General features: G+C 48.6%; 1 protein-coding gene across 1 annotated transcript; it reads left to right on the top strand.

Moving 5' to 3' along the window:
• The first annotated feature begins 2,281 nt into the window (after positions 1-2,281).
• On the top strand, positions 2,282-8,778 carry LOC128351968 (uncharacterized). Its single transcript, XM_053312076.1, has 3 exons — positions 2,282-2,441; positions 4,226-4,268; positions 7,061-8,778. The coding sequence occupies exons 1-3, from the start codon at positions 2,302-2,304 to the stop codon at positions 8,705-8,707; spliced, it is 1,830 nt and encodes a 609-aa protein (XP_053168051.1). The 5' UTR covers positions 2,282-2,301; the 3' UTR covers positions 8,708-8,778.
• The last annotated feature ends 6,071 nt before the right edge of the window (positions 8,779-14,849 follow it).

Here is a 14,849-nt window from a genome sequence, read left to right as displayed (position 1 = left end):
TAAAAAGGAACACCACTTTTTAAAGGTGCCTCTTTGTTCAGTTACAGTAACATATTCTTTAATCTGAACTGCCACTTAATGGCGCAGCAGGGAAGTAACTTGCCTAGCAATCAAGAGGTTGCTGGTTCGAATCTCTGCTGGTACTATATTGGGCAGCAGCTATATAGGTAAGAGTTGAAAGGCATCATCTCATACTGCCCGGGAGATGGCAATGGTAAACCCCTCCTGTATTCTACCAAAGAAAACCACAAGGATCTGTGGGCGCCAGGAGTCGACACTGCCTTGACGGCGCAACTTTACCTTTTACTCTGCATTTGAGGGGGCATATATATGTCACATCATGCACCCTCAGTATGTGTGCTGCTATTCTACATGTTTCTGAGTTATTATTACTGATCAATGTTATACTTAGATAGACAGTCAGACAGATAGATATGTATGTATTGGATGGGAATATTTTATTTTAGTTGTTTCATGATTTATTTCCCAACTTGGATGGACTCAATTAGCCAATTAGCCAGCGTGGTGTAGTGGTTAGAGTGCTGGACTAGGACCAGGGAGACCTGAGTTCAAATCCCCATTCTAGTTGGATGATACTAGTTGGGTGACTCTGGGCCAGTCACTTCTCTCTCAGCCTAACCTACTTCACAGGGTTGTTGTGAGGAGGAACTCAAGTATATAGTACACCGCTCTGGGCTCCTTGGAGGAAGAGAGGGATATAAATGTAAATAAATAAATAAATAAATAAATAACAATAGCAATGGATACACCTCTGAGAGACCTTAAAGGCCAAGTTGAAGACAGATCATCTTGGAGACAATCTATCTATGTCGTCGCTAAGAGTCAACACTGACTTGACAGCACTTAATCAATCAACAATCAATTTCCATTCAGAGACTAACCAAGGAGAATTAGAATCAGAATCAGTAATACAATTTAATAATGCAATCAATGTAATTTAACATTAAGCAGGAAAACCAGTAGTAGTTGCTACTGTTGCTTCTTCAACTATTGTTTTGCTATGAGTGGATGATGCCATATGTTGCAATGTGCAGTGGTGGGCTTGTTTGTTTTTTAGTGAACTATAAAAAGAATGCAGCCACTTGCTCCCAGCCTCTTCTGGGCGTAGCTTCTTTACCCCAGCCTTGCCTGCATGGTGCATGAGGCATTGGGGCTATTGTGATTGGTTCTGGAGCTTTGGAGGTGGGACTACTCAGCCGTTTCAGTGCCCACCTCCAGACCTCTCAATCATGTTTTGGGGAAAGACCCTCTTTCCCTCCCTGGACATAGTGTGGGCTCTGGCTGGTCCCCCTTCCAGGGTGCTGAATAGGAATTTTTTGGCCCATGGCAGATTGGCATTGGTTGTGGGTCTTTTTTTGCCTACCTCGCATTATTGTTCCTTAGCTAGTACGTTTTCATTGGTCACAACAGCAGGTACAGTATGGTACATGGGTAGTGTAGGGTCGGTGCATACCTCAGGGCACACGTGTGGTGTGAAGAGGGGATCCTTGAATGTCCCTTGATGCTTTTTGGCCCAGCAACCTGCAGGAGGTCACCCAGCTTAAAGGTTATACAGCTTGAAGGAGGTGGTTCCTTAAGTAGGTGCCTTGACACTAGGTCGACATAGATGGAGAGCATCTGCCTTAGAGCTGACGCTACCCAGAGCCAAGATGAGTCGCCCTATGCATTTAGGTAGGGTTCCTAGCTCGCACTGTAGAGAGTGGAGAGCCAATCCTCCTTCTTGATGCAGCCTTGTTCAGTGACAATAAAGCCGCGTCTCATGTCTTCATTAGGACTGGGTGCAAGAGATGTTCACGGTGTGGAAATGATGGGAAATGGTCACCTCATGGTGACTTTACCGCAGCCAAATGTCTGTGTCAGCTGAACTTCTGAGACAGAGCGATGCTTGTGTTCATACCGCCCAATATGGCTTTAGCCTCCTTTGCAACCTTTGTACATTGCTGATTCATTGCTGACACTGCTGAGACTTGAAATGTGTTCTATAAATATCTACATGAGAAGGCAATTTCTGATCACTGAAGTCTCTTCAGTCCACTGGACAAGGAAGTAGCATCTTGGCTGGAGACATTCAGACTGGGCTCGGTCTATGGCATGACTGTAGGCTGATAAGGGTAAACACCCCACCCAGGACTGGCATACCATACTGGAATGTGGCGGTCGCACCCTGATAAGCACTCCTCCCATACTGCGGCAAAATAGAACCAATCCGCTCTTTCCACGCTCTCTCCCTATACATTTGCACCACCTCTTTTGTACTCTATAAATAAACGCACCCTTCTGATGTTCAGGAGGTCCTGCATTGACACCGTTTCCGCCTTGTTTGTTCCCTCATCTGGTGACCCCGACGTGATCCAGATCCCTCAGCACCCTGCTTACGCGACTGGAACAGTCTTCTTAGTGCACTCAGCTTCGGCTCCCTCGTAAGTATGGGCTCTAGTCTTTCTGTTGATCAGAAACAGCATGCGGAAGAATTGCAAAAAATTATCCGGCAACATTCCGGGGAGGTGGTGCCTGTGCATGATCTCGCTGATCTCTTACGGGAGGTCGATTGTCAATGCCCTTGGTATCCGTACAAAGGGACATTGAAAGCAGAACATTGGAGAAAGATAGGGACCGAGCTGCAGGCGGAGCCACGAGCTCCGATCCAGCACCTCCTGCTCAGCAGAAAGGTGCTGGAAGCAGTCGCGGCTTTCTTCGGTGGGGAGCCTGTGCTCCTGAAATCTGAAGTTGTGGATGCCGCACCCCCTCCATACCCTGTGTTGCTGCCCGCCGTCACGCCGACGGCCTCGGGGCCCCCGAACTCCAGGGCTCTTAAGGAGAAGCTGGGCTTTCGAGGGGTTGTTGTGGAGGGACTCCATCATGCCAAAAAGTCCGGACAAATCCTGGTAGATGGGGAAGAATGGGCTGGAGAGAACCCAGCTCTGTTCCCAGTGATGCGAGGTCCGGTAGACGGCCAAGGAAACGCCCACGTGGACTGGGAACCACTTCCGTATTCGGTCCTCCGGGAGTTAAATCGAGCCGTGAAGGACTCAGGACTCCAGTCTACCTTTGTCCAGGGCATTTTGGAAGGTCTTAACAATGGATACCTCATGACCCCGCACGACTGGAAGGCGTTGTTTCGTATGATTTTAACGCCTTCACAGTATGTGGTGTGGGATAGCGAATACCAGCAGGCAGCCCGTTTGGGCGCCACAGCGCAGATTACAGCAGAGCAGGTTTATGGTTCTGGGCAGTTCGAGCCTCTGGCCATGCAATGCCAGTTGCCTGATGGACACATTAAGGCGGTTGGAATGTGTGTCCTCCGAGCGCTCCGCAGGGTGCCCTCGGCTGGCACCCCGGCTCGCTCCTTTGCAGTGATCAAGCAAGGACCCTCAGAGCCATACACAAGCTTTGTGGACCGTTTGAAGGTTGCGATCGCTCGGCAGTTGGACAATGTTGAGGCTCAGGGAGAGCTGCTGCAAAAATTGGCATTTGAGAATGCCAACGCGGACAGCAAAAAGGCCTTGCAGGGAGTTATCCACCGTCAGACTTATTCCCTGGCGGACATGATTCAGGCTTGTGCTGAAATCGGCTCAAAATCGTACGATATGGGCCTGTTAGCTATGGCTTTGAAACAATCCAATAAGCCCACGGGGAACTGCTACAACTGCCAGAAGCCTGGCCACTTCCGTGCTGCGTGCCGAGCGCCAGGCGGAGGAGCACATAAATCTGGATCGAACCAGAAGAATGCTGGTCGCCCCTCGAAGAAGTGTCCCAGATGTAGCAAGGGCTACCATTGGGCTAACCAATGCCGTACTAACCCTGTAGGAACAGAGACCTCCCCGGGAAACCGGGGAGCGGGCCTTCCTCGGGCCCCGGAATAAAGAAAGAGGAATCATTGCCGACACCCGGATGTGCTGTCGCGCTTGTGCTTCAAAAGAATGCCACCTCAGTGTTCCCAGGGGAAGTTATACTTGTTCCCACATTGCCAGCGACTCCCTTTGAGGGTCCTGAGCCACTGCTTATTTTACCAACGCAAGCAGCGAGCCCTCAAGGGATTTTTGTGGTCCCGGAATTGCTTGACTACATTCCCCAGACATCTATCATGCTTCAGGTTTGGGGGCACATGCCCCTGACCCTTAAGCAGGGAGATTCGTGGGCTCATTGCCTAAGCGTACGGAACCTCACCCCAGTGGGGCCTAAGGCCTCTATGTTATCCCCACAGGTTGCGCTGGTCCAGACGAACATTGCCAGTGGAAAGCCAACTCGTAAGTTTTGGATTCATGGGCACTGCCTCGAAGGGTTGTTGGACACTGGGGCGGATGTGTCGGTCATTACGGTAAAGGAATGGCCGTCTCAGTGGCCTAAGGAGCCCGCCCCCTCTATTTGGGGAGTGGGTGGGGAACAATCTTCTAGCCAGAGCACTGAGTGGTTGGCGGTGAGAGCAAGTCAAGCCGGTCCAGTTATAGCTCACTTTCAACCAGTCATAATACCGCTCCCTTTTAACCTATGGGGACGCGACCTCCTGCAACAGCTGGGAACTCGGATCAACATGCGGGAGTAGCTTCCCCGCACCGAGCATTGGCCCTCACCTGGAAAACTGAAGAACCCATTTGGGTAGAGCAATGGCCTTTGCCAAAAGACAAATTAGAGGCTCTGCTGCACCTGGTAAAGGAGCAGGTGCAAGCTGGACACTTGGAATTTTCCTCTAGCCCCTACAATACCCCTGTTTTTGTGATAAAGAAAAAATCAGGGAAATGGCGACTCTTACATGATTTGAGGGAAGTAAATAAAATTATTGAACCCATGGGCCCCTTGCAATGTGGACTACCTAATCCTAACTTAATACCTGCGGGTTACCAGGTCGCCATCGTAGATTTGAAAGACTGTTTTTACACTATTCCCCTTCAGCCTCAAGATAAGAAAAAGTTTGCTTTCACGGTACCAGTTCTGAATAATGCCCAGCCCACACAAAGGTATCATTGGTCTGTATTGCCCCAGGGCATGTTGAACAGCCCTGTGCTGTGTCAGCTTTACGTGCATCAAGCATTATCGGAGTTTCGTAAGCGTTATCCGACCCTCCTAGTTATTCATTACATGGATGATATCTTGGTATCGGGGCCTAGATTACCTCTTAATTGGTTACCTATTCTAACTCAGTCCCTGAGAGAGTTTGGGTTAATAATTGCACCTGAAAAAATCCAGCTCTCCGAGCCCTTTTTGTATCTTGGCCACCGTTTGATGAGCGCCTACGCCATGCCCCAACTACCCGAAATTATTTTGCCACCAAAGCTGACTTATGTACACTTACAACAAATCTTAGGGACCCTTAATTGGGCACGGCCATACTATAAATTGACAACTAATGACCTCCACCCGCTTTTTGAGGCTCTTAAGCAAGGCCGACAACCGGCTGACCTCATTACATTATCTCAGCCTCAGTTAGAAGTGATTAAGAAGGTGAATATCGCCCTAAAAGAGCGTTGGGTAGATCGTGCAATAGAAAATATGCCCCCTGCACTTCTAATCGTAGCAACCCGACCTCAGTTCACCGGAGCAATCGCTCAAGTCTCCTCGTCGGAGGTGCATATCTTGGAGTGGCTCCACCTTGCACATACGCCAAAAACCACTGTCTTGACTCAATTGGCTATGCTAGCTTTGATCCTCCGCAAAGGGCGCGATCGTTGCTTGGCCCTTTTTGGCATGGATCCTATTCGACTCCACATACCCATCCCCCAAAGTGACTGGGAGTCTGGTTTCCGTTCTTCCTTAGCCTTGCAACTCGCGTTAGCTGATTTTACTGGAGAGGTTGCATACCACCTTCCCAAGGATGTACGGTTGCAACTTCTCCCCCATTTGCCTATTAGACTCGGCACTTGCCTAAGCCCAGCCCCCCTCCAAGGGGCGCCCACTGTCTTTACTGATGGGTCACCTACCAGAGGTGTGATGACTTGGCAGGTGGATGGTGAATGGAAAGCCCGATATACTACCCCACAAACATCTCCGCAACGTGCAGAGCTTGCTGCGGTAGTCCTGGCTTGCACAGTGTTTGCAGACTCTAGTTTTAATTTAATCACTGACAGCTTGTACGTTTATAATGTCCTCACTGTACTTGAAGGAAGTTATGTCTCTCACAATCTAGACAGGAACCTTCTTGGTTTGTTTATTGCGTTGCAACGTCTGCTGGCGCAGCGCAGAACGCTTCTCTTTGCCGCCCATATTCGCAGCCATCAACCCTTTCCAGGCTCGCTGGCAGAGGGAAATGCAAAAGCTGATCAGCTGTTACGCGCCTTTCCAGTCTCCCCAGCGCAAAGTCATGCCATGCACCATCAATCTGCCCGCAGCCTCGCCCATAGGTTCTCTATTCCCCTCACAGACGCCCAGGCCATTATTCAACAGTGCCCCCAATGTTCAGGCCAAGCCTCTTACCCGTCCACAGGGGTAAATCCCAGGGGGTTGGGAGCCAATGCGTTGTGGCAGATGGATGTAACGCAGTGGCCCCCATTTGCTCCCTGGCGCTGGCTTCACGTTACAATCGATACTTACTCAGGGTACATTTGGGCCACCCCGCAGAAGGGCGAAAAAACTCGCCATGTCTGCAATCACCTTGTCCGCTGCTTTGCAGTCATGGGACAGCCGTCCGCTTTAAAAACTGATAATGGCCCTGCCTACTGTTCCTCGGCCTTTGCTTCCTTCTGTGCGCGTTGGGACATCCGTCATACTTTCGGCATACCTTACAACTCAACAGGCCAAGCTATCGTTGAACGGGCCAACCGCACTTTGAAGGCTGCTTTGGTTCGACAAGACAGGAAAGGGGGAAGTCCCCTGTCCTTGCCGGACAGGGAGCAACTGCTTGCACATGTTCTATTTACTATTAATCACTTAAACCTTATTTTCTCTGATTCTCATTATTTATCCCGCGTACAAAAACACTTTCGCACCACCGAGCCGTCCCCCCGGCCCTTGGTGCGTTACAAGCGCCTGCCGGACCCGCAGTGGAAAGGTCCTGTTCCCCTGATCACTTGGGGCCGGGGTTATGCTGCTGTGGATCTCCCAACAGGCCCGTTGTGGGTACCTGCCCGCTGTGTTCGACCCACCCAGGATGTCGTGGCATCAAGGTCTGTCCAACCCGATCCCGAACTTCGGTCTCCACCTGAAGGAGAGCTTCCCGGCACAGCCCCGACAACGAGGCAGCAACAGGAAGAACAACCCGCCAGTGACCTGGGGAATGGTGAAGAATCTGGCAGCGCAGGCGACCGTGCTCCTGGAGCAGGAGGAAAAAGAAAAGACCCCTGAGAACTTTCTGGCAGCCGTGTTTGCAGCCCTGAATGCAAATTCTTGCCTTATTCTGTTTTGTTATTTCTTCTGCCTTTTTTATGTACCTACTGAAGCTTTGCCCTTGGCTTCCCTTTCACACCCCAACATGTGGGTCCGTCACGCGTATTATATGTTTCACACCCATGGAACCAATGTCTCCCTGATATATGAGCACCCTTTATCTGTGTCCCACCTGTCCTTTTTGCCCACCCCCATCAATAGCCCGGAAGTAATTGTAGGCCAGATGCAGAACCTTAAGCGGTCCATGCTATTTTCCGACCCCCCCGGTGAATTGAATGCAACGACGTTCCGTCTTTTACGGTATCGTCGCGCGCTCCCAGGCCTTTGCTTCTGTTGCCATAATTCTGGCACCTGGGATAACAAGTGGAAAGATCATAAAAAGGTGGGCTATTGGAGAAAAGGCGCAGGCAACTACTCGGGATGTACTGATCGGTTTTACTTGTATGGAACGTATAATAATTCTTACGTGTTTAATGTAACAGCTTTGAATGGCTCTTTAGATGATCTTTACACCGCCTTCCCCATGTTCACTCCCAACTTGACTGGCCTCTCTGGGGGCTCCATCTGCAACGGATGGCAAATCAAGGACCCCAACTTATGGTTCTTTTTTAACTCCACTGCCACAAACTATCATCCCGGCCAACACCTGTGCGCGGCAGTGGGCTACCTAACGCTTCCGGTGCAAGTTGTGACACCGGCAGCAACCCGTCCCAGCCCGCAACGAGCCCGTAGGGAGGCCATGGGGCCGCAGTGCCAAGATGAGGTCATTGTGGGACCTCAACTCTCTGAGGGCTCTTCGGGCGGGCGGGCCTTCGCAGGTTTGTTTACTGGATTTCTGACTCTTGGCTCCTATCCAGGAATCATAGCGCAGGAAAACCGGCGGTCCATTATTGGCCTCACGTGCCGCTTAGAAAAAACCATCAATGCTACTGGACGCATAGCTCGCGACCTCCAGGAGGAACTAGCTGGCCTCCACCAAGATCAAATGCAGCTTCGATTTGCAGTAGACTTTCTTTTAGCTAAGAGTGGAGGATTCTGCTCTGTTGTAGGCTCCTCTGGCTGTCAGGTACACTACCATGATTTAAACCGCACAATTGAAGATGAGCTTGCTCATCTGCAATCCCTGATCACAAATAATGTGGCAGGCGCCCAGAATCCCTTCGCCTGGCTTTGGGACTGGTTGCCTGGCCTCCCTTGGCTTCGCTATGTCCTCCTGACTATCGTCGGTGTATTGAGTGTCGGGGTTCTGCTATGTTGCTGTATACAATGTGTCCCCTCCTTTTTTACCCTCCTCCGACCACACGCTCCTACACGCCGAGAGCTTTATTATGCATATCACCGTGTGAAAACAGAAAAGGGGGAGATGTAGGCTGATAAGGGTAAACACCCCACCCAGGACTGGCATACCATACTGGAATGTGGCGGTCGCACCCTGATAAGCACTCCTCCCATACTGCGGCAAAATAGAACCAATCCGCTCTTTCCACGCTCTCTCCCTATACATTTGCACCACCTCTTTTGTACTCTATAAATAAACGCACCCTTCTGATGTTCAGGAGGTCCTGCATTGACACCGTTTCCGCCTTGTTTGTTCCCTCACATGACATTTTAACAAAAGGAGTAATTCAGTATTTGAACAAGTCATCCACAGATATACGGCATTCCTCATTAAATCTGGGTGTGCTCATAGGAACCCTCAATTCCTTTCACTTCAAATGAACACATGGAAGATGCAGGAGTTCCTATCTGATGTTTTATGGCCTTTGTTAGTTGATACAGTATTGACAGGGTCCTTCTGGTTGTAGCAGTCTATGGCAGGGGGGTGCATGCAAAATATTTTCACATTGGGAGCCCCATTTGTTTTGGGGACCCCTGTCTGGTTCATTTCTAGCCCATTCAGGCCCAGAAATATCCATTTCTGGGCACATTTGTGATTTTGTGGTGTCCTGATAGGGAAAGTAAATGTTTACTTTAACTCAGGGCTGCACAACTTTGGCCCTTCAGCTGTTATTGGACTACAACCCCCATCATCCCCAGCCACAGTGGCCAATAGTCAGGGATGATGGGAGTAGAGAGCCAAAGGAGGAGAGGAGAGCTGGTCTTCTGGTATCAAGCATGAGATGTCCCCTTTGCTAAGCAGAGTCCACCCTGGTGGTTTGCATTTATGAGTATGAATAGGATGAATATTTATATACTGCTTTTCAACAGAAGTTCCCAAAGTGATTTACATAGATATAAACAAACAAATTAATACAATGGCTCCCTGTCCCCAAAGGGCTCACAATCTAAAAAAGAAATGTGAGACAGACCCCAGCAACAGCCACTGGAGGGATGCTGTGCTGGGGAGGGATAGGGCCAGTTGCTCCCCACCCCCCTGCAAAATAAGGTGAATCACCACTTTTAAAAGGTGCATCTGCTCAGTTAGCAGGGGAATTGGGAGATTACAAATGTGAGCACTGTAAGATATTCCCCTTAGGGGATGGGGCCATTCTGGGAAGAGATGCTTGCATGCAGAAGGTTCCAGATTCCCTCCCTGGCATCTCTTGATAGGGCTGAGAGAGACTCCTGCCTGCAACCTTGGAGAAGAAGCTGCTGCCCATCTGTGCTGACAATATTGAGCTATGGACCAATGGACTGACTCAGTATAAGGGAGCTTCCGATGTTCCTTAAGTTGTGCCACCCTGCTTTAACTGCTGCTTTGCTGTTGATCACATTTTCATGACCATGGCAAGAGTTAACCACATTGGCCAGGAAGCCCTATACACTCTCATAGAGTGTGGCATGAGAACCTGGAATTTCTGGGCAATCCTGGCCAAACCACTGCAGTTAAACCACATTCATCCAGGAGGCTAGGTAACTAGGATACATGTGGCTTAACTGCAGCAGTTTGACTGGAGTTACCTGGAAATTCCAGGTCCTCACGTCACACTCAATGGGAGCGTACAAGACTCAGTGATCGTGGTTAAATCTTTACTCACTCTTATTTATTTATTTATTTATTTATTTATTTATTTATTTATTTTTATCATATTTTTCTACCACCTGATATGTAAATCTCTAGGCAGTGTACAAATTTTAATATTAAAAATCAAAGGTTAAAACACAATAAAAACCATATAAAACAAATTATTAAAATTATTAAAATTCTAATTAAAAGCTTGCGAGAACCGGAACGTCTTGAGGATCTTCTTGAAAACAAACAGAGAAGGAGATGCTCCTATTTAACAAGGGAGTATATTCCAAAGCCCTGGGACAGCCACAGAGAAAGCCCGGTCCTGAGTCGCCACCAGACGAGCTGGTGGCAACCATAACCAGACCTCTCCAGAAGATTGTGGAAGGCGGGATGGTTCATGACAAACTCTTGCCATGGTTGTGAGGACATAGTCGCTGTATTTGTCAATGGTGACAGCAGTATAGCTGCTTCCTGGTGAGCATCAGTGGTGGCCCAGGATACCTTTTAACCTGAGAAAGGGCACTAAATGCTGTCGCCTTCCCTTTTTCCAAGCAGCAGTGAAGGGAGGCAGGTCAGGTGGCGAGGGGGCAACTTGCTACCCCACTGATGCTGCAGGAATCTTCTGCTTGAAGCAACTGTCTCACTTCACTTCGTGGAGGGACTGCCCCTGATGGGCACATTTCTTTCTCATAACCATGCCAGGAGCAGCAACATCCCAAGGCACTGAAGGCAGCACTCCAGGGCGGATTATCAGAGGTTTAGAGCACTTTCCTTATGAGGCAAGGCTACTGGATCTGGGGCTTTATAGTTTGGAAAAGAAGTGACTACAGGGAGACATGATCAAGGTGTAGAAAAGTATACATGGGGTAGAGAAAATGGGCAGAGAGACATTTTTCTCCCTCTCTCACAACATTAGAACCAGGGGTCATCCCATGAAACTGAAGGCCAGGAAATTTAGGACCAACAAAAGTAATAACTTCTTCCCCCCACACAGCGCATAATTAATCTATGGGATTCTCTGCCACAGGATGTGGTGATGGCCACTAGCTTGGATGGCTTTAAAAGGCACTTAGACAAATTCATGGAGGACAAACCTATCAATGGCTACTAGTCTGAGGACTATAGGCTAATTCCAGCCTCAGAGGCAAGATGCCTCTGAATCCCAGTTACAGGGGAGTAACAGCAGGAGAGAGGGCATTCCCTCAGCTCTTGCCTGTGGGCTTCCCAGAGGCATCTGGTGGACCACTGTGTGAAACAGGATGCTGGACTAGATAGGCTTTGGGCCTGATCCAGCAGGGCTGTTTTTATGTTATGTTCAGTGTGGGAAAGAATATGGTGACCACCACTCTTGGTATAGTTGTGCATTTTTTTAAAAACGATAACTACTCACTGAAGTTCCTGTCACTAACAAAACAGGTAGCAAAGCAGCAGTCAAAGGTTTTTTGTGGGTTTTTAAAATTTATTCTAAAATAAAATATAATATAATATAATAATTAGGCCCTCATTTGTTCACACAGTTTGTTTGTTTTCAGAAAAATGAATGCATTCTCCTAGGCTGACATACGGAGCAAGGATGCACCAGTGCCGCATGAGAGCAGCCTAACAGAACTTCCCCAGTGGGGGGCCCCCCAATCCTCTTGAGTCTGTCCTGGGCGGTGAGGCCGTGCCGTGCTGCTGGCCCGTGCTGCACCAGGAAATGTTTCTGCTAAGGCATATTTTCATAAATAGACCTGTTTGATTTTCTTACATTCTGGTGAGTTCAGTTGCTGTTTGGGCCCTCAAGAATCCACGTGTTAAAAATACTGTGAGGCGCTCCACACAAGCAGTGTGAAGCACCAAAAGGAGGTCTGCAGGGAAAGGGGGTTTTCCCGACCCTCACGGCGGACGATCTCTCACCTTTCCCTGGGTGGGTGGATCACCCACCCAGACAAGCGGGGGCTCTCCTGTGGGCCATCCGCAGCTCACCCAGCAACTCCGGGGGACAGGCGCAGGGAAGCGCTGCTGTCCATGTGGCCTCTTGCCCCCTGGAGCCCCAAGAATGTACCATGTGAGAGCCAGTGTGGTGTAGTGGTTAGAGTGCTGGACTAGGACCGGGGAGACCCGAGTTCAAATCCCCATTCAGCCATAAAACTAGCTGGGTGAGTCTGGGCCAGTCACTTCTCTCTCAGCCTAACCTACTTCACAGGGTTGTTGTGAAAGAGAAACTCAAGTATGTAGTACACCACTCTGGGCTCCTTGGAGGAAGAACGGGATATAAATGTAATAATAATAATAATAATAATAATAATATGAGTACGCAGTGCATTACTGGGACCCCCCTCAAATGTGCAAGCAGCTGCAGCAGACACATGATCCGTTAGCCTGGTTTGGGGGCGCACATGCGCCCAAAACCTGGGTTAAGTGGTAGACTACTTTGGAAGGTTTTCACACGCAGCAAAAACTGGTTTGGGCTGCTCGTGCGAATAGCTTCTGTGTGTCACCGTGTGTGTGTGTGTGTGTGTGTGTTGTCAGAAGAGGTCTTTGACCAGGGACTCGGGTTTGGACACATGAACTCTGGTGCCAGGCTCAAGCCTTGCAAGCCGAAGGCCAAACTAGACATTAGGGATAACCAGGGCCAGGGCCTGATTTTCATACCTGACGGGTTGCACAGTACTGGAAAAGAGCTGGTCAGGCAGAAAACTGCTTAAAGCAGCCAGGCCCAGAGAGGTACAGTGGAGAGGGCACACGTTTTCTTCCCCACTCCCACCCCTCCTTTAGGTTGAAAAAATGTCCTCCACACACAGACTTTATAGCTAAATGAGCTAGCATGTGCTTAAACACAGCAGAGAGAGAGAGAGAGAGAGAGAGCGAGCTCACCAACCACTCAGGGGACTGTGAGGATGAACTGGAGGGGATGGTTTTGTGACTCAGAGATAGCCCTTCCATGAGGCAAGTTGAGTCAGTCACCTCAGGCAGCAGATTACTGGGGTGCTACCAAGGCAGTAAGATGGTTTCTTGCCCTCCACTTTAGAGAGAGAGACAGAGGGAGAGGAGGGTATACACAAGGGGGCAGCATTTGGAACCGTGCCTCATACCCCACTTTTTGGTCTCCCCTCTCAGCAACCTGACTCACTGACAAGCTGCTGATGAGAGAAAGGGCGCACCAAGAAGGTTTTCTTTTTCACCGTATCTATATATTTCTTCTGCAGAAAGTACATGGGCAGAGGCACTCTCACCCCTGGACTTCTGGGCTTAAGTGCAGGGCCTCCACACCCAATGGGAGCAGAAAACCCACGGTATAGCCTGCTGTCTGGGGAAACTCTAGGTATTAACCTTCCTGGTCAGTTTACTACTACAGTGTATCTCTACACTGTCTCCTACTGGATGCAGTTAATCGAATGGTCTGTCTCAGGGTTTCTTAACCTTGGGTCCCCAGATGTTGTTGGACTACAAATCCCAGAATCCCCAGACATGGCCTTTGTGCCCGGGGATTCTGGGAGTTGTAGTCCAACAACATCTGGGGGCCCAAGGTTAAGAAACTCTGGTTTAGAATTTAACCTGTTAGTCTTTAAACATATCCTTATCTCCAGATGCATACAGAAAACACCATCCTTGAAGTGCCTTCCTATTTAGGACCCAGGTGAAGTTCTTCTGGTAAAGATCCCCCAGAACACCAACACCATGCCAAGTTTCTGAAAGGATACCCTTTCCCCCTTGTTCATTCAGATTAAAGCAGCTTTAATATTTCAAACCTTTTTTTTTAATTAATAAATAAATCAAAGCCAATCTTCCCCAGATCCCTCTTGGAGCCTAAGAAGATGGCGGCATAAAATACCGAGGAATCAGGTATCACTTGTGAGAAAGCAGCTAGGGATGCGGGATTCCATTACACGAGATGCATTTGTACCATTTTAGCTTGCACAGATGGAAATATAGTTCAATGTTTCAACATCATTTGACTTTCACATGTTAAAATATTGATAAGTGCTGCACAAGATAATGCCCCTATGGTTTGAAGTAGTAACTGGAGCATGATGTTTATTGAAGTGAGATACAGCAAAAGCCTTTAACGAGCATTTAAAAACACTGGGAATAATTCTCAGCCCAAGCCTAGCCTTGTTTTTCAAAATAACCTTAGCTAAGCTTCATTTTAAGATTTTCCTTGTGGGGAAGGGGAAAATAAAAATTGAGATGGGGTGACCGATTAGCTCGGAAATATGAGAAACTGATAAGGGAGAGGGGAAAGGGTTTTGCATAAAAACTGGAAATGCTGCACCCGAATAGCCAAGCTCAATAGAGGGGAAGCAGTGAGATAAGCATGAATAGGCCATATAAAAACCTCTTTGCTAAATATTTATAGGGTTCTTATGCTGAAACGGGAGCATTGGGGGAAACTTAAACAAAAAAATCCTTCATCATCCAGATTGTTCAAAGCAATCTGTTTTTGCATGGTGCCCAGGTTCCATTTTGCAGTGAATGATGCTCTGGGTCTTATTTTTATTCGGCAGGAATAGATTATCACCATCAAGAAGCCAAGAAAGGTGAAATAATTCTTGATTTGCATATTTCAAAGGGAAGA

The sequence above is a fragment of the Hemicordylus capensis genome, chromosome 1 (assembly GCF_027244095.1).
Source record: "Hemicordylus capensis ecotype Gifberg chromosome 1, rHemCap1.1.pri, whole genome shotgun sequence".
NCBI lineage: Eukaryota > Metazoa > Chordata > Lepidosauria > Squamata > Cordylidae > Hemicordylus > Hemicordylus capensis.
This window is presented reverse-complemented; position numbering and strand designations above follow the sequence as displayed.